The 22,002-nt window shown below is 27.4% G+C and overlaps 2 protein-coding genes and 1 pseudogene across 2 annotated transcripts; 2 read left to right on the top strand and 1 right to left on the bottom strand.

Annotated features, from left to right (window-relative positions):
• Positions 1 to 1,731: 1,731 nt before the first annotated feature.
• LOC106771473 lies at positions 1,732 to 3,800 on the top strand (annotated as a pseudogene).
• Positions 3,801 to 5,432: 1,632 nt separating this feature from the next.
• LOC106771509 (bZIP transcription factor 18) lies at positions 5,433 to 10,500 on the bottom strand. The gene is made up of 4 exons (XM_014657502.2): positions 9,899 to 10,500; positions 7,944 to 8,076; positions 6,153 to 6,237; positions 5,433 to 5,960 (listed from the first exon to the last, which is right to left on the bottom strand). The coding sequence occupies exons 1-4, from the start codon at positions 10,402 to 10,404 to the stop codon at positions 5,689 to 5,691; spliced, it is 996 nt and encodes a 331-aa protein (XP_014512988.1). The 5' UTR covers positions 10,405 to 10,500; the 3' UTR covers positions 5,433 to 5,688.
• Positions 10,501 to 19,916: 9,416 nt separating this feature from the next.
• On the top strand, positions 19,917 to 21,007 carry LOC106771149 (vacuolar iron transporter homolog 4). Its single transcript, XM_014657072.2, has one exon. It carries the CDS (start codon positions 20,056 to 20,058, stop codon positions 20,710 to 20,712), a length of 657 nt encoding a protein of 218 aa, XP_014512558.1. The 5' UTR covers positions 19,917 to 20,055; the 3' UTR covers positions 20,713 to 21,007.
• Positions 21,008 to 22,002: the final 995 nt, after the last annotated feature.

Below are 22,002 nucleotides of genomic sequence, written 5' to 3'. Positions count from 1 at the left end.
AAAACTTTCAATTAAACTTTTATTAGATTTTTGTAGTAGTATTCATTAAAATTTTAAGACTTTTCAAGTAAGTATTGTTTCTTAGATTTTAATGATAATTATATGCTATGGTAATTATTTTATTGTCATTTTACTTAAATGTTATCATATAATATTTTGTTAAAAAAAATCACAATCATGAAAAAATTTCTGAAAAATTTATTCTACTTAACGAAAATTAGTCTACAAGTAAATTAAAACAATAAAATCTAATTTTAATATTTTAATATTTTAAAATTTTAATTGTATGATTTTATAATTTTGTAACTATCTAATTTTATAAATCAAATTTTAAAAATTTATAATTTTGCAATTTTATAATGTAATAAATTCTTAAATGAGTTAATTTTATAATGTTTTAGTTTAATGATTTTATAATTTTATGATTTTTTTAATTATATAATTTTTTAATTTGTCATCCTAACTCAATATCTTCCTCCATTAACACAATCCGACAAGTAACTAAAAGTCAGTATACATTCATGCATACATTTATGTATACAGGCAGGCATATTAGTTAAATTAAAAAGTAAAAACCAAAATTAATAAAATAATTAATTTGGATAAAATAGTTTGACACAGATTATAAAAAACATTTATTTTGACACTACTTTCAATAATATAATAATATATTATGATTTTAAACTAAAAATAATAACATAATTATAATAGATATATTATTATTTGACAGTGTCAAATGAGCATAATTTGTCTTTTTGATTTGTCTATCCGTTCATAAAAGAATGTGTGGACTCTTTTTGCTGTGTATTCCTTTTGATAAAAGAATATGCGGACAACGGAGATTACTTTTGCTATATATAGTTTAATACTAGAATTGTGAAAACGGGTAATTCGAGTTGCCCGATCTATCACGGGTTGGTCACACTTAGTGAACTAATTCAATCCGGTTCATTTATTAGTAAGTCAGAAAAATCTGAACCCGACTCGACCCACCACAGGTTAGTGGGTAAACGGGTTGACTCACTAGTCTATTTAATTACAACTTTTTTTAAATAAAAAAAAGTTACAAACTTTCTATATTCAAATTTAAACAAATTTCACTCCCAACAAATGATGTTAAACTGAAGACGATTCAAAATAATAATAAAAAGTACAATATAATCCAAATGTCATATAAAAACAAACACAAAAAACCTGTTCCTTGAAGAATTTCAGTGAAGAAGTGAGAGTGATAACACCGTAAATGAGAGCAAGTTCCGTGAGAGTGATTTGTGAGAGCAGATGTTACTTTTTTTGGTATACACAGTGACTGAAGAGAGTATTTTATTTTTTAGAGTTTCATAAATAAAATAATAAATTAAAAAAATACAATTAGGTAGGTGGGTTGGCGGGATAACTCGATCCACGACGGGTTCAACCCACATGAGTCAAGTTTAAATGAGCCAGGTTGAAATCTGACCCACATAAAAAAAATTCAATTTTTTCAAACCCAACCCGGCCTAAACTCGTGGTGAACTGTGTTAACTCACATGGTTCTATCAAATAATAATGATATTATGATATATATTTTATCTTTTGAAATAAAATATAAAGATAAATGAATGTAAAATTTTAAAATATTTTTCATATATATATATATATATATATATATATATATATATATATATATATATATATATATATATATATATAAGTTAACTAACCACTACAAAACATATGAATACAGATTCTTATTTCCGTCTGCTAAACATATCAATACACATTCATTCACAGCTTTGTGGTCTGTCTCCTGATTTCTATAATGGCTCTCATTCCAGAACTTCAGGCCACAGAGGCCACAGAGCTGTTGCCAAGAGTTGTGAGCACTGGCAAGTCGTCCATAAAAAGACAGAAGCTTCAAACAAATATTGAGGATAAGCTTGCCATCACTGAATGCAGTGGCGAATCACAACCCAATTTGACTTCCATTATTTCTCAATACCTCCAGAGTCTAAAACACTACAGCTTGCGCAACTTGGGTAGGCTTTTCATGTTTTCATTTTCTTTTGTTTATGTGCATGCTTCATTTCCTTCAATTGCCATTTCACAGGATATCCTACGAACCAAGATTTCAACTATGACCCATTACATCCGTTACTTGATTTTCATCTTAACAATGCTGGTGATCCATTTCTGGGAAGCAGTTTCTCCTTAAATTCAACAAGTTTTGAAGTTTCAGTGCTTAATTGGTTTGCAAGTTTGTGGGAGATAGAGAAGAGTGAGTACTGGGGATATGTGACAAGTGGAGGAACAGAAGGAAATCTACACGGGATTTTAGTAGGGTTAGTATAATGTCTCGAGCACTTGTGATATTTCAAAAATATATATCAAACACAAACATTTATCTGTATCTTGTTATGTAGGAGAGAACAACTTCCTGATGGGATATTATACACCTCAGAAGATTCACATTATTCAATCTTCAAAATAGCAAAAATGTATCGAATGAAGTGTGTGAAGGTTAGAACATTAATCTCTGGTGAGATTGATTGTGCTGATCTGAAGGTTCAAGCTCTTGCACACAAGGACAAGCCAGCCATCATCAATTTAAACATAGGTTTTTTCTTCTCTTTGACTAAGCTAACACATTTTATGCAGACGCATGCAGAAGTTATTAAAAGGGATTATATATTTCAGGGACGACTATGAAAGGAGGTATTGATGACCTTGATCTTGTAATACAAACTCTGGAGGACTGTGGCTTCACTCCTGATCGCTACTATATTCACTGTGATGGAGCTCTGTTTGGAATGATGTTTCCTTTTCTCAAACAAGTAAATTTACCTTTTCCATCAAAATTTAATATCACTTTTGGCCATTCAAATATTTAAATTAAATAATTTTATCTATCATATAATGTTAACAAAAATACTAACCTATTTTTCGTCCACACATTTCTCCTTTATCTATATCCTTTTCTTATCTTCTTTGTCCACATCATTCTTCTTACATTCATTTAATTTATTCACATTCATCCTTCGTCTACAGTAATTTCTTTTATACTTATCATAATTTTTTCTTCTATATTTTAGTTTAAATTTATTGAACATGAACATTAGCATTGGGCAAGCTAAAGTAAATTAAATTAATATTAAAAATAAATTTTATTTAGCGTCAGCTAATAAAAATGCTTTAGTGTCAGTTTTGTTAATGTTAAACTGCTTTTATTTAAATAAAGTGTGGGTGATTTTACAGGCATCAAGGATTAGCTTCAAGAAAGGTATTGGAAGTGTGACTATTTCTGGTCATAAGTTTTTGGGATGTCCAATTCCTTGTGGTATAGTATTAACTCGTTTAAAATACATCAATGGATTATCCAAAGATGTTGATATTATTGCTTCAAGGGATGCCACCATTACAGGTAGCCGTAGCGGCCATACTCCAATTTTTCTTTGGTACGCTTTAAGAAAAAGAGGTTTAGTAGGACTCCAAAATGAAGTGCAAAAGTGCATCATGAATGCACAATACTTAAAAAATCGATTACTTCATGCTGGAATCGGTGCAATGTTGAACAAATTTAGCAACATCGTTGTCTTTGAGAGACCTTTGGATTATAAGTTTTCCCGTAGGTGGAATTTGGCCTGCAATGGTAATATTGCACATGTGGTGGTGATGCAACACATCACCATTCAAATGTTAGACTCTTTTGTTGATGAATTTCTTCAACAGCGATCCATTTGGTTTGAAGAAGAACGATTTCAACATATATGCGTTGCAAATGATATTGGTGCTGCAAATTGTGCTTGTACGTTGCACCATTCAATCATGATCCAAAATCTATCCATTATTTAATGCATATATATGAAAATGATCGTATCCTTCAAACCATGTTATTTGAGATTCATCTTATAATCTCTAAATATATATTATCTAATTTGTTTAAGATATATATTATTATCCACTCTTTAAGAGTGTGCTTTCATGATAGAGAAATAAATTCAATGTATTGTTTTTTTCATAAAGGACCATATATAGTTTTCCTTAAATTCTTTTCCATCTATTTCAAACTACCATTGAAAGACTCTCTTTCCACTCTCCACCAAGACAACAAGTAACTAACAATACTCAACATCCAATATATTCGGCATAGGATGTTTTATAAATATAATTTTCAATGTTTTATTAAATTATTATTTTTATGTTTGATAAATAAACGTACTTTCAAATCCGTTTATTTCTTATATTAAATTTTAAATAACAAAAAAATTTAATAAATAACAAATTTTAAATAATGAAAAAAACGTTAATGAATAATAATATAGAGATATATTCATTAACAAAGAAAACAATAATAAATATAACATTTTATTCATCTTCATTGTATACTCTTCAAATGGGATTTAATATGTGGCTAACAATACTCAATATTCAAAATCGGAAAGAATACATAGAATGCAATGTTTGACAATTGCCACACTATAGTTTCTGGTGAGATTGATTCTCTTATCTAACGGCTTTACTTCTTCGTAAAGACAAACCCGCCATCATTAATTTCAACATTTAATTAGTTGGTCAATTAAAATTTAAAATATCTCTAACAGCTATCAAATAATTAATATTTAAATTAATCTTTAATTTAAAATTAATTTAGAATCCGACAATAATAAATAATTATAATTTTGATAAATAATGCTAGAGACTAATTTATACATTAATTTATAAATCATTAATAATATTTTATTTATAATAAAAGCTATTTAAATATTAGTAATTCTTAATTTATAAAATAATATTTAACTTAATTAATAGTTATTTTAATTGCTATTTAATATTTTCTTGTTATAGATAAGGTCACAACCATCAATGGAAGAGAAAGAAGAATGAAATTGCTAGAAAAGTATAAAAGTTATGTCATAATACTATAAGCAGAAGAGAATTTGAAAGTTTGATGAAAGGTTGAATTTATTCACATAGGATTTTTTTTTCCTAAAAAGTGGAAACAAAAATATACAGTACAATTTTGGTGTAGAAGTTCCGATCAGTTAAAGAAGGAATGTATCATCAGCAAACAGCTGGGATGGTTTGAAACAGAGAATTATAACCAATCTAATAAAGAGTGCTATGTTTTGGAAGGAAGTTGAAGACTCCTCAAATTTAATCAATACATGTATGGACTATTTAATGTAGATGTAAGGTGTTATACTGAATTGTAACCAAACATCTGTCCAGTGGCAGATATGAAGTAATATGCTGCTAGGGATCTTAAATTTAATTTTTCTCAACTGTTATATAGATACAGCGTAGTAATACCTAATCATATACTGTATTTGTAATGTTTTATAAGGGTTAGAATACTCTGCATTCTCTTATATTTATTTAATTTTGTGTTGTTCATAAAGAAAAACACATAAGATTATAAGCATAGTAAGATTTCGCTCATACAAGGTGACACATCCACGAACATACGGCTCAGAAAAATATGAATGTTTTCAATCACAACACAACCATTCATCAAATTAAAGTGTTTCCACCACAGAATGTTGAAAATAAAATGCGAGTCTGGTATTTAACCTAAAAATGCAGAAAATGAACAAGAACACAGGCTATATAGTCTGACACGGTAAAACATAATAAAGAGCAGGACAATGATATCCTTCGCAAACATAGAAAAGATGATATATATTATCCCTTAGCGATTGTGCTAATGAACTAGTTTTTCTGATTGAAGTTGGAGAAGTTATTAGGGCCATAATGTCCCCCGGTGAAGCTCGAGCCAGGCGGAGGAAGAGGACTACGCATGGAGAGTTGTGGTTGCTGAGGGTTCAGATGCTGCTGAGATGGAGGATTATGAAACTGATGCAGAGGTAACTTGGAAGAGAATGGAGAGAAAAAGTTCCCTGGAGAACAACTCAATAAAACTTGTAGATTTCTATTTTCATCCTTCAGGCCCTGAATTTCTCCATTCAACGCAGCACTCAGAGCTGCAAGTACAACACTCTCATGATCAAAGTATAGTAAAAAAATTACAAACTAATTGCGGCTTCCAATTTTTCCTCTTCAACAAATGTTATATAGGATTATGGTTCGTTATGCATAATAATCTATAAATGTAGAAATGCAGTATGTCATGATATTGTTCGTGCTAGGAGGAAACAACTAGAAACTATGCATACCATCTTTAATTCGGTCTTCTTCTCGCATGACGTCTAATTTTACTCTGCGCTCCTTTACATGAACAGCCCTTCCTCTATTCGCCATCTGCATCATATGTGTACGTAATTAAACATACGAAATCAAAAAAATTATTTCCTCTCGTTTTTCATAAATCGCGCAAAAGTAGCATCTGTGTTTTTATTCTATTATAGGAAAGTTATTAAGCTCCTCATCAATTGACCCAAGGTAAGATAATAAAAGCAAAGTATATAAGATGAATGAAAAAAAGTACAAATCGGGACAGAAATTACCAACACAGATTTTTTAAATGTGAATGGCTACATTTAAAAAGGCAAAATCTACAGCCTAGCAGGACATTTATAAATCTAGAGTCACGAATGTATTCTGGTCAACTATGAGATTTAAAGGAGGCCATAGATGGAACTAAAGAAGAGAATGTTTACCTTGCTGTCTGTCTCCAGTGAAGACACTACAAATATACCAGCTTTTATTTTATAAACCAAATATGTATCATACCCAAATGCTGAAAAAGTAGCAGGTAACGAAAAAAAAAAACTCAAGTTCAAGAAAAATATCGTGTACAAATTAGTTTTATTTCTGTCGAGATAAACTTCTACTGTACAATAACACTTTCCATCTTCATCTTAAAAATTGCATACAATTATTTAACGATTCCAGTCATAATATCATATTTTAAGATTACAAACTATGCTCCTTTTTAAGTGTGATTTAATATTATTTTGTAAAAAGGAAGAAATATAATAAAAAGTTCATTTGAATGAAATATTTATAAAATTTCTTATTTCTATATAAAATAAATGTATATATATATGTGTGTAAATTAATTAAAGACCGGATAAAAAAAGTAATAGAATCACTGTAACAGTTAAATAAAAAGAAACCAAGAGAGTTTTACTACTTCAATAATTACAAAATAAACATGTCATTAATTTAGGCGTAAACACACAAGTGACTCTTCTCAACTATCATAAGGTCATGGACATAAACCTAATATGCGATTAGGAAATCATGTCACCGTAATAATCGAGTATAACAAATCAAGTCATAGGTAGATGGTAGTGAATTTGATTAATTATATTTTTTGAAACTGTGTTGATCCTAACTTTATTACCCTAAAATCATACAACGGAAGAATTATCACTAAATGAAGTTATTAACACGACCAGCTTAATCGTTAGTAAAATCATTTCGACCATATTAAAGAATATGATGTTTAAAAACAAAGAATACAACATGAAATGATTATATATATGATCATGCTTAAGTGTAGTATTTGAAGACAAGCCTTTTGAGATTTTAGGTTCCAAACACTCACATGTGATTCTAGTAATTGGGGAATTCAAGATATACCTGATATATTATATCAGATACAGTGAAATGCGGTGTAGACCAAACTTTGCCGATCAAAAAAGAGAAGTATTAATTGTTTTTTTTTTTTACAAATAAAACCTAAGAGGTAGGTAGGATTACTTTATAGATATACCGCAAGTAGTATTTTTCTTACACATAATCAGGTTGTAGAACATTTAGTCGTAGCTGTTAACAATGAACATTAAGGTTGGTATAAAATGGTCGGACAAGGCTTTCTAATATGTAGTAAAAAGACAGATTAAGTATTAAGAGCACTAAAATTTGCTACCTTTTATTCGTAACAAGGCATTGCTGTTTATGAAGGGAAAAAGATCTAACATGTGTAATTTTTTTAAAAAGTTACTGTTCAGAATTTAACAATGAAGTGAACCATAATAAATTGAAAGGAAAACACATACCTCAAGCATGCAAATATTATCAAACACGTTAGTTATTTGAATTTCAAGCAATTCCACATTCTTTTGCAACTCTATCAAATAACGCTTTTTCCTCTCCTTTGATTTAGCAGCAGATTCCCTATTGGCAACAATCCTACAAAACACACAAAATTCAAAGTATATAAGTGTGAGAATATAAATCCCACAAACCCGAAACTTGTTTCTCATGTGTGTATACTTCTAATCATATAATTTTATTATATAAAAAGAATTGAAGTAATAACCCCTCTGGACCAACGTTTTAATAAAATCATATTATTAAGTTGGTGAAGACTATAACTATAAGAGTGACCAATTCATTCCATCGACCACAAAACTTTTAAATGAAGAAAAATATGCAGTTTTGTACTCAGAATGGAAAATTTCAACTATACTACCCACAAACAAAGTCACAAAATGCTCCAAATATCTTTGGTGAAACAACTGGTCCCTTTAACAGTACTCTCAGATTGTTCAAGTGCTCATCAAAAGGCACAGTCCCTACGGGAATGTGAGACTATGATTGGCCTAATAATCTACATAGTTGGTGGATAAAACTAAAAAAATAAAAATAAAAATTGGGTATAAACATAATTTTTACTAAGAAAAATGAAATTACACATAAAAGCACAACTACCATTGGAAACAAAGTCGTATATTTGAAATGAGATTTATTTATTTATTGCACTGTACTTCTAAAGACAACTTACTCATCTGGATGATTATCAAAAACTTACCTATGTTATTCTAATAATTTTATATACTTTAGATCATATCAAAACTGCTATTTGATAATTTAACTACAAAAGGATTACAGTTTCCTGCAAATTTTTTTATTAATGACAAGTTCTTAAAATTGAGTATCTACAAAATTTGTTTAAAAAGTAATTTTAAGATCAAGATGTTTCTTTAAAAAAAGAGAAAAAAAAACCAAAAAAGAACATAAGTGATTAACAACGCAATAAAAAACATTCTAAATATTATAATTTATTTTTGAATTAAATATATTTATTAAACTATTCTCAAATATTGGATTCTATTTCTTAACTAGATATATATTTATTTTGTGATTATATCTTATGAAAATAATTTAAAATATACTATTTCACAAATGACATGAAATTTATATTATAGTCTAAAATTCTATTTATCACAAAAAATAATTAATCTATAAATCATTTATTGAAAATAATATTTTACATATTTTCATAAAGAGATAAAATAATATGCATATCAGTTTAAAAAAAATTATAAAAATGAATTAATTACAAAAAACATCTTAAGGTAAGATATAAGTAGTGTAAATTACGTCATCCATCTTGTTTAAAAAATAAAAATTTCGTTTGTTTCAGTATTTGTTGGGCATTCATGAAAAAATGTTGATAAATTTTTTTATATCTATAAGTATATATTAATATCTACATATATATTTATACTTTATTTTTAAAATAAATGAAATAAAAAATTTGAAAATAATTTTTTAAATTATAAATTTAGATAAAAGTAATTGTTTAATACAATTTAAATCAAATTATTTAATAAAATGTTAATAGAAATAAATTTTATTTTATTTTAAAAAATTTAACTGAATTACACCAAAATTATAAATTTTAAAAAATAAAACTTTTGAAAAATAGCTTCAATTTCGCATTTTTAAATAAAAAAATAGAATTATATACAAAATCAAATTTTAAATGATTATTCCATGATTAATATTGTTTTCATTAAATAGGTAGAAAATATACGTGTTTCATTAGACAGAGATCATTTTAATACCCTTATCTATTACTCGTGAATTCGAAATTTTTTATCTTTCCTAATTCCACCATAACGCTGCATGTATAATTAAAGATATAACTGACAAATAAAATAAATTTTCAAAGCTGTAAAAATGATTTAATTAAAGAATAAATTAAATGGAAAAAAAAATTGAAGACCTCTTAGCCTTCTTGGGATCAACCATGGCAAGTTCAGCAAGCTCCTCCGGCCCCATGGGCTTCCTCGCCAAAGAAATCGCTGGCGCGGCCTGCATCAAAGCTGTCAGTGACGCGTCCAGGGGAACGTTCTGCCGATGCCGCTTCTGCTTGTTCTCTCCGGAATTCTTAGCACTGCCTGCCATGCAGAGATCATCCGATACCACGGACTTTCCACAGTCGAGTCCGTCTATGGACCCTACCGGTGCAGGCGTCGAGGTCTGCTCGTTGGGTTTCTCTGAGGTTTCGGAGTGAACGGACCCTAGAGGAGCGGTTGGCGGCGGAGGAGACAGTGAAGAGTTGAACATTTCGAAATCAAAATGTTTGGTGTCGACGTTGAGAAGGTCGACGAAGGTTTCGATGAGAGGATAGGAGGGGTCGGAGTGTATGGGGCTGTGTGGTTGCTCCGTGGCCACAATCTGGTCAAAGAACGAGGCATCAGACGGAGCTAAGATGTCGTTGTTTTCCATCACACAAATTGTGGAAAACGTTTTCTCTCTGGAATTTGTGATTTGGAGTTTTGTTGAAACGTACAGGAAACTGAAGTTAAACTGATAAACGGATGTTGGGTGTGACTCTGACGCACGTCCCCTCACGTGTCTGTATATATAATATCTCGACTCTCTGTTCCATCCAGTGTTCGTGAAACACTGGGTTCACAGTAAAAATAAAAAATAAAAAAATATTTTTTAATAACACTTTTTTAACAATTTTTTGACAACACATATGTGACAGTTCGTAATTGGTTCATTTTAAATATTTTTTAAACATAAATTCAAATAGATTAATAAAATGATGATACGTGTCCATTATAAAAAAAAGTTGTCAAAAATATCATTGTCCAAAGAAAAAAAATAAAAGCACAAAACCATTAAATCATATATATTTAATTCACTTCCATTTATTTCTTTTAATTCATTTATTTTAAATACTATTAATTTCATTTCATTTTTTAAAAACAACTTCTTTTGTTAAACTGATGGTAACGTATGTTAAACTTTATTGCATTAATTTCTATGGGAGATAAATAAAGGTGATATTAAGTTTAGAATATTTAAAATAGTATAATGAAAATGAAAAAAGCCAAAAAAAAAAGAAGAAATCAATACTAATTTTCATTGTATTAGAAAATTAAATTATAATCAAAGATTGAAGATGTTTAAATCTCAATTTTTACCTATAATAACATATTATGTTAATACAGTTATTAAAAAATTAATAATAAAATATATTTCAAATAATTAAGAAAAATCAATAATTTATTAAAATGAATACAAAACATCATGAGTCTTTCATCATGTATGTTTTAACATCTATTTTTCTATTTTTCATATGTTCAAGAGAAAAAAAACTCTTAAAAGTTAAATTAAAAAACCCTAAAAATTTGATTTTAAAAAAAAAATGTATTTTTTAAAATAATATATTTTATTTATTACAAAACTATTTATATTTAAAATTATTTAATATTAAAATAATTAAGTCTCATATTTTTAAATTATTAATATTATCTCAATTTTATTTTCTGTGTTTTAAAGATAAGAGACATATAAAATTTAAATTTAAAATAAATTTTTTATATATATTTAATGTAGTTGACTTTAATCAAATATATTAAAATTTGAAAAACAATACATTAATATAAATTATTTAATTAAAGAATAATTCATCATTCAAAAAATTAAGAAATAATCCTTACAAATGCTTTAACTTTTATACACATATATAATTTTTATGATATATTTAGAGGGGTTAAAATTGGCACGCGCGAGAACCAAAAGTAGCTATTTAATATTTTTATTCTCTTTCTTCAATAAATGATCATTACTCCGTTATTAACCATCTTTATAGTAGATGATATATTTGTTGTAACTTATTTTAAAAAATATATTAAAATATAAATTTAAGTAATATTTTTTTGAAGAGGTTTAATTATGTTTTAAATGTAAATTGAATTCTTTTATTCAATCTTTACTAAATGTTTTTAGTAAATGAGTATTTGAATATTTCATATTCAATTTTTCCTGTTGACTTTTTCATTATTTTTAGGTGGTGTAGCTGTTAAATTATATCATCATCTTATTTATTTTAATGTATTAATTAAAAATAAGATAATATTATTTTAATATAAAATGATACTAAATTGATGTAAAATAACATTTATTATATTTAATTAAAAATATTTTGGATAATGATCTTGTCATTGTTCATATTTATCAGTTTTCAACATTATTGATATAGTTACAATTTGTTGCAATGTAATAAATTTTCAATTTACATAATAAAAATTGTTTATTATTTTATATTAATTATAATGTCATTTTATAATAACCACCAAACTTTATATTCTCAATACATCATGGAAATACATAAAAAAGAAGACGGCATAAAATAACAACTACATCAAATTAACAAAATAAATAAATAAATAAAAACTCAAATGAAAAATCATACATATTTCAAACACTTAATAACTAAAAAATGTGATAACTTAATTAAAATTAGTCAAAGTTTAAAAAATAATTAGTTTTTTTAAATAAAATAATAAATTGGTTCATTTTTTTCTTCTTTTAATAGATGGAAATAAAGAGAATAAGGAGAAATGAAATAAAAAAAAAAGAGATGCAAGGGTGAATAATAAATTTTTTAATAACTGTATTAACATAATATATTATTTTGTCGAGGAAAAAAGATGTGAAAGAAAATAATAAATTTTAAATTATTTGATAAACACGTTACAAGAAAATGATTTTTCTCTTATTTAATTGGATAGAAAATGAAAAGAAAATACAAACATAAGATGACATAAAAAAAACCTTAAGTGAATAAATATATAACTTTTTTATTTAGAATAAATATACCAATGAAAACACATGTTCACAAAAATATTTTCATATATTATGTATTTTAAATTTTAAGATTAAAAATATTTAAATAATTTCTGATGTTTTTTAATTTAAATTAAAAATAAAAATTATTAAAATATTGATATATTTAAAATATATATAAAGATTTTTTGTGTCAACTAACATTTAATACACTTTAAAAATTACATAAGTTAGTAAACTTCTGTGTGTGTGTATATATATATATATATATATATATATTTATTGTTTTATAATAATAAAAAAATTAAATTATAATTATAAAATAAATATAAATATTTATTTTTTATTTATTTTATAAATAATTTTTATTTATTTAATTTGAAAATTTTGTTAAAATTTAAAAAACGGTTAAATTTTAAAAAATAAACGCTTAAAAAATAAAATTAGAAAAATAAACGTAAACACAAAGAAACAAATCCTCTTTACATAATAGAATATGTTTGAAGATATATATGATAGAGTTCAAGACACTTTGAAATAAGTTTGGGTGTTATATCACTAATGCAAAATAAAAAGTTGCAATCTTTTGAAGACCATGATAAAAATAATATAAAATTAAGTAACACTCTACTAAGAGAAAGGTAGTTTAACTTTGAAATAATTATCACAGTACTATAATCCTTATTCCTTCATTAAAAAAACAAAACTTCCATATAAAATATTTAAAATTTCAAAATTAAGTTATCCAGAAAAATAACTCAAAATAAATAAAAATATTTATATGAAAATAAAAAGTATATAAAAAAATTCAAGAAAATTTAAAAAAAAAGTGGCATGTGTTCTAAATGACGTAATCTGGAAAGTTTTTTAAATATGTTCCGGAAAGGTACTTTTAAATTTAGAAATACATTTAAATATTTTGAAATCTGTTTAAAAAATGTTTCAAATTAAGGGTTTTGAAAGATAATTTTAGATCTAGAAATATTTTTGAATTTTTAGATCCAGATATTTATCGGAAACATGAGGTGCAGGAGTATTTTTTACTGTTTATGAATCTTATGGGGTTGCAGAAAGAATAAAGGATGGTACAGAACCAAAAAGGGAGAGGGAGGTGCAGGAAAAAGCAGCCTCAAACCATATTTGTTGGACCTTTGTGAGTATTTAGCCCACCGAAACCAAACTTGCCTCCTCTTGGGCTCATTAAGCTGAGAAGCTTCTAAAATGACATGTGGAAATGGCCCAAACAAATGAGAGGAATTGCAAATCATGTCTTTTGTAGTATAAAGTATGAATAGTGAAGAAAAGGTTACAAAGAGTATGTTTTACACATACAAAATTTTTAAATTTATTTGATATTATTTTATTTTATTTTCTTTTAAAATACTAAAACTTATTATTTTATAATATATATCTATAATATGTCGTGTTAATTTTAACTTATTCATAAAGTGATGATATGACATGTTTTAATACCAGTACTTGTCTGTGTCAATTTAAGACGGTAGTAATCATTTTAATTTGACGAATTATTGTAATACTGATCACAAATATATGTAGTCAAATCAAAACCAAATAGTACAATACCAACCCGCACCTAAAATAACTTTTCGATTGTTGTTTGGTAAAGAAGGAAAAAATTGATAGGTACGTACGATATAAAATTAAAATAACAGATATTTTTTAGATTAAAAGAAATAAAGAGAAAAGGAATGAAAATTACACAAATAAAGTTGTTTGATTTGAAATAAATGAAATCTTTTAAACAAAGTTCAATCTGTATTAAGATAACTTAATCAGTTTTTAAGCACTACTAATTTCCTCTCGTTTCTTCTTCACCCTTTGGACAAGAAATGTTCAATAGGGCCACTCAATGTTAGTTAACCATGATAGTTAACTAACGTTGATGGCTGGTATTATTATTGCTATGAGAAATTTGTTTTAAGTTTCTATATTTTTACAAGATGAGTTGTATCCTTAAAATCCAAGAAACATACGAACATTCCTTATTTGTAGCATTTACTTTGACAAATTATCAATTGAAAACTTAATACACGCATTTTTTTTTATATTTGATTAATAATCAATCGCAAAGTCAAGACGAAACGAACTAATATTTTTTCATTTTGCTATCAAAACTTGTTAATTACACTTTTATTGTTAGTTTTTTTCATAAATTTTGGTTTATATTAGATGTTTTATATTTATGCAAGTTTAGGTTTATGAAATGAAAAAGAAGACTAAAATGATGAAAAAGGAGAAAAAGAATAAGAAGAAAATTGAGAACGACAAAATGGATAAAGAGAAAAAAAAGAAGAAAAATAAGGAGAAAAAGATCACTAAAAAGAAGAAGACGAAAAAGGAAATTTTTTTAATATAAATCTAAAAAAATAAAATAAAAAATCGCATATTACTTTTGTAACATAATTAAGAATCAAAATTTAATATAAATATTTTTGTATATGTGACCCTCTCCCAACAAAGTATGGGTTGAACCCACTAGTACTCTTGGTCTTCTCTGGTCAAACTTTGAAGTGGATAAGCAGAAATTGGAATGCTAATTTGGTTCAACGTGGAATGCACATTAGACAAGATATATATGATAACATGTCTAAGGTGTTACCAACATATATTTGTCGGTTTTGGTAGGGTTGTACAACCTGCATCAAGAAATGTTATGCAATTTTGCAGTTTATTCTACATGGTCAACTCTTGTTAATATATCTCACAATATTATAGAATAACTTACAAATTCACTGAAAAACGTTAACACCGAAAACATGGTACAACTACAAATGCTAGATCTGATAAATGGTAAATAGAGAAATAAGAAGAACAAGCACACATAGAAGAATTCTCTATAATAATTCAAGGTTTCTCTCAAAAGCAACTAAACCATGTTTATCATTTGAGAATCTTATAGACAGGAAAATGATATTTTAACACCAATTTTTTGACACCATTTTGATACTGTACACGTGTCAAAATGTAGTTAGACAATTTCAAATTAAAAAAGAAATTTTGATTTTTTTCTTTCAAATATGCTCTTGTCTCAGTTTTTTAATTTGAAATCGTCTAATCACATTTTGACACGTGTGTAGTATCAAAATGATGTCAAAAATTGATGTTAAAATATCATTTTTATTTTTATTGAGGAAACGATCTATGGCAGTGATCTCGAAAACTTGAATCACTTTCGTTGTGATATAACACGTAATGTTTCATGCAAGCGTGTCTAGCTCGGTCTATATATTCATATTTTTAGATTTCTTTTGGGCTACTAATAGAGGAAAGGAATCTGAAACTTTAGATGCACGATGATCATTTTGAAATTTAGGTAATCATCATCATCTTTCACCATCACGTTCTCTTCGTTTTTTGCTTGATCCGTCTTTATTTTAGCTTTCTTTTCCTTTAGTTATCTAACTTTAATTTAACCTTTAAAATAGTTGGAATTATTCAGTCCTGTTAACGTCGTTTCTTTGACCTAAACAAGACATATATAAAAACTGACAAACTATAATCAGACGAGAAAATTCAAGTAGTATACATGACATTATTTATATAAGCTATCATTTCACTCTATTATTATAAGCCAAAAACTGATGCGAATTCTTTTATTAAAGAAAAAGTTGGCGGTGAGACTTTAGTGTTTAATTTGAAGAAACATTTTATGTTGGTATATATTGATTTATTGAGTTAAAGAAAGAGAATATTTAGAGATATAATAACAGAGGAGGATGAAGAAAAAGGGAAATTAGATGATTGTTGAAAAGGAATTGAAGTGAAGCACGGCATTTGGTAATGGATGTCACTGTTGAGATGAGAGGAACTTTAGCGTATTGGGTTTTACGAGACAAAGAGTGGTGGATGTTGTTGGTTTTGGAGAAGAAATGAAGAGTTGAATGAGGTTGTTTGTGTCTGAGTAATGCAAAATGTGGTGGTCTTCGACTAGGATCTACACTCTCTTCCTTTATATCCCAGTATTTAGTGCTTTCCTCTTCACCAATCCATTCTTTTTCTTTCTCTCATACCTTCTCAACATAATTACCTTATCATTACATATTATAATAAATCATTTTAAAGTCTTCTTTACTTAAGTCCATTTAAAAAATAGTAATATCATTTCTCTTAATTTCAACTGTTATTTAAAATTTCTTAGTGAATACGAGAGACATTTTATCATTGGATGTCTGCTGCCGTATCATCGAATGAATTGATGATATTTTTTTCAGACTCAGATTTTATTTTTAATTAATATCGTTTAATTGTACTAATTGCACTTACAAGTAAACTTTTTTTTTTTTCTGAACTGTCACCTGTTACAAAAAATTATTCTAAAAAATTGAGTTAATTGAAGGATATTTTGAAAACGGTAGAGTTAAATACCAGCTAACGTTGGTTTATATTTTATTCGTAGTTCATAATTTCTTCTTAATTGAATATAAAAAGAGAATAAGTTTATATGTTCCAGTCTTTCATATGAGCTGTTATACATTGCTAATTATGTTTTTTAAGTATAAAAAGAGAATATGGGTTAAATATGTTTTTAGTTCCTATACTTTAGAGCGATTTTGGTTTTAGTCCATTTTCAAATTATGGTACACTTTAGTCCTTCAACTTTTGAAAATTCTGGTTTTAGTCTTTTTTACCCATTTTTTTTGACTTTAGAAAACTATGTTGTTTTTTAACTTGAAACAACAAATAAAATTAAAAAAATTTAGTAAAAAGAACTAAAATTGGAGTTTTCTAAAGTTGAAGGACTAAATTGTACTATAGTTTGAAAATGGACTAAAACCAAAATCGCTCCAAAGTATAGGGACTAAAAACATATTTAACTCTTTTTTTGTGATTAATCCCAGAGCGCGTGGCAAGTAATATTCTCTATTTTTTATACCAATTATGTATAAATCCATTAGTATTATGTACTGTAAGTAATCTTGATTAACAATTTTAAAAAATTTAAAATAATATACTCAAAATTTATATATTATTATTTTAATATAATAAAAATATAGAAAATTTAATATAATTATAATTACAATTCTTTCTACTTAAAAATAGGATAATGATATTTAGACAACATTTTTTTTACAACATTTGAACATTGATTAAGTGTCAATCTGTGATTGGTCAAAAATTACTTCAGAATCAATAATAATCATAAATATTATTGTGAAGTAATTTTTGACCAATTGACAACGTAATAAATATTCAAATATTGTAAAAGAAAATATTATCATTATCCTTACAAATATAACTCTCAAACTATTACAATTTTATTACGACTTAATTCACTTAACTTAGTACGTTACAAGACATTTAATATCACATATATGAATAACGATGGTAAAAAATTAAATCAAATTTAAATCTAGTTTCAACGTGTGTATTAAAAAATTAAAAAAATATTTTTTTAAAGTATCCATTTGGACAATCTAATAATTATAATACTCTTCTGTTTAAATAAGAAATTTCAATAGAATTAAAATATATAATATTTAAATTATTTGTAATTAAATTCGAGTAACTAAAATATTTTAGATTTTAATTTTTTTCTTTTTATAAAACAAAATTTATTGTTAAGTCAAACTCAATTTTATTTTTGAATTTAAGTTGAGTTAGTTCGACTTTTGATATTGGATAACTCATCAATTTGTCGAAATCTTCTGTTTGAGTTGAATCAGTTCGACTTTCAATCTAGATCGATTTAGCTCGAGTTTCGGTTGGGACTAACTCAGTGCAATGTTTAATTGATCGGTTCAACTCGATCTTCAGTCAAGAATGACTTGTATCAACCTTTGACTCATATCTATTCTATTTGATGATTGATCCATGTTTAGTTAACTTCACCTTTAAACCATAATCGAAGGTGTAATCAAGGTAGTATGGACTCATAGTTGAACTAAATTTACTCGAATTTGATAAAATTTTCTAAACTAAAAATCGATATGAACAAGCTTTTTGGATGTTCGGACTTGTTTCAAAAATTTTATAACCTTTGTAATTTCAATTTTCTTTCTTTTTTAAATTTCAAATTATAATATTTTAGTTAGTTGAAATATTTTATTAAAATTTCCCAAATTTTTTAAAATTTTTTCATTTAAAAAGTCATTTTATTTCAAATAATTTTAAACTTTCGAAATAAATGAATTATTCTGTTAAATTATCTCATCCAAAAAGTATTAGACATAAAAAAATATGGTATCCTTCTAATTCTAATGTTTATGATTTAAAAGTGATTCACCTGGTGCCTAAAACAAAGAAAATGACCATGACATTGCCATGACAGGTAGAAAGAAAGTACGTAAAGTGATCCAAATATATATAAAGTTTTCCAATGCAATACGAAAGTGTTTGTGGTACGTAGCAGACCCTAATCTCCTTTTCCACTGTCAAGAAAAAGCAATTTCATTTTGTCCTTTTATTTGAGTCATGCCATAAATTTTTATTACTTTTGTGTGGATAGATAGATCATCTACAACTATGGTTTCGCTCAATCATTCCTTCACACCTCTTCTATCATTCAATCATTTCAATTCTAAAATTCAAATCTTGTTGGAGAATACCTTTTTATCATCTCATCAACAGAAAAAAAAAAAAAAAAAAAAAAACTTTTTATTACAAATATACCATAATTTACTATGACTATTGATGGAGTAACTGTAGAACTATTTTTAAGACCAGAAAGCCTCAATAATTTGAAAAAACACACACACACGTTAGAAAGTGCATTTCGTATTTGACCACCCCAGATAAAGTCACACTAACATACTTCTAACAAAATGTCACCATTTGCAGCACACACTTCTCAATTATTCCCCTCTTTTTTTGCACATTCTTTGATAGATGGGGGCAAATTAAGTTATGTTTTCTTTGAAAAAGACAAGTTTAGTTAGTTAGTTGTCAAAGAAGCTCATTAGAATCACTAATTTAATATTTATTATAATAATAATTATTGTTAGAATATTTACTTAATTTAAAGTTTTGGATTAAAAGGTGACAATATCTTATGTATGAGTTGGACTCAAAAAGACATATAAGTGGTATCTGTGATAAAGAAGTGTGGATGTGAAGTGAGAAATATAAGATAAAATAGTGTAATGGTTCATCTTTGAGAAAACCCATGATCAACTAGACAAACATTAACTGAATTTACTATAAACATTTGTCTTTTGATTAGTGGGGTTGCCCCACCGTTGCCACCAAGATAGAAAAATTCCATCCATAAATACCGTTCTTTGTTAGCGTGTGTCCTCCACATCCACCATTAATTATCTCTTCCTTAACCCTTTTTTCATGGCATCTGATCACTCATCCCTTAACCAGACAAAATGCGTACTTGCAAACAATGACCTTGAGCAACAAGAAAGTATGGAGGTTGAAAGGAAGGACTTTGATTACTCAAAGCGATCTCAGTGGCTGCGTGCTGCTGTCCTAGGAGCCAATGACGGGTTGGTCTCAACAGCATCTCTAATGATGGGTGTGGGAGCAGTGAAGCAAGACATAAAAGTTATGATCCTAACAGGGTTTGCAGGGCTAGTGGCTGGTGCATGCAGCATGGCCATAGGGGAGTTTGTGTCTGTGTACTCGCAGTTGGACATAGAAGTTGCTCAGATGAAAAGGGAGAATGGCAGAGACAGAAATGAAGAGGAAGATGAGAAGGAGAAAGAGAGTTTACCAAACCCTATACATGCAGCAGCAGCCTCAGCTTTAGCATTTTCTGTTGGTGCAATTGTTCCTCTTCTTGCAGCCTCTTTCATAAGGGAATATAAGGTCAGGATTGGTGTGGTTTTGGGAGCAGTCAGCTTTGCTCTTGTGCTCTTTGGTTGGCTTGGTGCAGTGTTGGGTAAGGCTCCAACATTGAGGTCTTGTGTCAGAGTCTTGGTTGGGGGTTGGCTAGCCATGGCCATAACTTTTGGACTAACCAAGTTGATTGGCTCAAGTGGTCTTTAGTTATCAATATATCTATCTGTCTTTCTTCTCAAATGAGTTTTGCTAACCAAATGCATATCAACTCTCCTTCAGAGTCCCTTCATTTTTGCTTTTCATATAAAGCATGAGGCCAGACGACGTCAATGGAAGAAAGTTCGCATGCCAATAAACTAGCATGAAAAAAAGGTTTATCAGAACCTTGTATACATACATATATATCTATTGTTGTTTATGTATCGAAATTTCAAAAGGTGTTGCCTCTCCTTTGACTGGAATGCAACATTGCGTTTAAATCTATTTCAAATGAATTGGAGCACATAGAAAATGATAACAATCCCATTTAAAAATACAATATACTGAAGGTGCCTCAAACCCTATTGAAAGTTTATCCCATAACAAAAAGAAAAAGTTTGTATCAAACTTGAGTTTCAAGAAAAAATCTTGAAACTTACATAAAAAAAAGGATTTTTTTTTTCTTTACAAGCTATTTTATCCTTGTTTTCCATTTGCGTGTTGGATATGACTAACTTTTATATTTTTAGTTTAAAAAATGTTTTTAAATAACTTTTCATAAACTTTAATTTAAAATCTCTTAATTTTACACTCTAAAGGGGCAAACAAATTGTGTTGTGAATGTTTTTCCTGCACCTTTCCACATTTTTCCCTGCATCCCATAAAAATTTTAAAATTTGTTTAAAGAATTTTTTTTATCAAATTTTAAAATTCATTGAATTTTTTTTCAACAAATTTCAAAATAGGATTTTCTTACAACTTCAACAAATTTTAAAATCTGTTAAAAAAAATTATTTTTAGAATATAAAGAAACGTGTAAAGATGCAGAAATAAACACTTTTATATTGGTTGTTTCAGTTCGGCCAATCTCATTAAAGCTTAGAATGTTACTTTATGCACCTTATCAATTTTCTTCTTGTACCTTGTCTAAGTTTTTGGAAATTTTTTCCAGAACAGGAGTTGGTGAGTGTGATCCGAAAAAGTGAGCAAAGTGCCTTTCAGAAAAAAATAAATAAATAAAATCTTTCTGGAAGTGATTTAATACGTTTCTGAAAATAAAATTCAGAATAATGGGTGCAGAACGAAATGGGATGCAGAAAGTAATAGCCTAAAAAACGTATGGTAACTTTAATAGCAGACTTTTTTTTACTTGTAATTACAACTTCAGTCACTACAGTATTGAACACAAGTAAGCAAAATTTATACATTCTGGATGGTTACTTGCACATCTTAATTTAATTTAATTCTATATTTATATATAAATAATTTCAAAATAGTATCTTCAAGCCTAAAATGTTA

This window comes from Vigna radiata, chromosome 8 (assembly GCF_000741045.1).
Source record: "Vigna radiata var. radiata cultivar VC1973A chromosome 8, Vradiata_ver6, whole genome shotgun sequence".
NCBI classification, from domain to species: Eukaryota; Viridiplantae; Streptophyta; class Magnoliopsida; order Fabales; family Fabaceae; genus Vigna; species Vigna radiata.
This window is presented reverse-complemented; position numbering and strand designations above follow the sequence as displayed.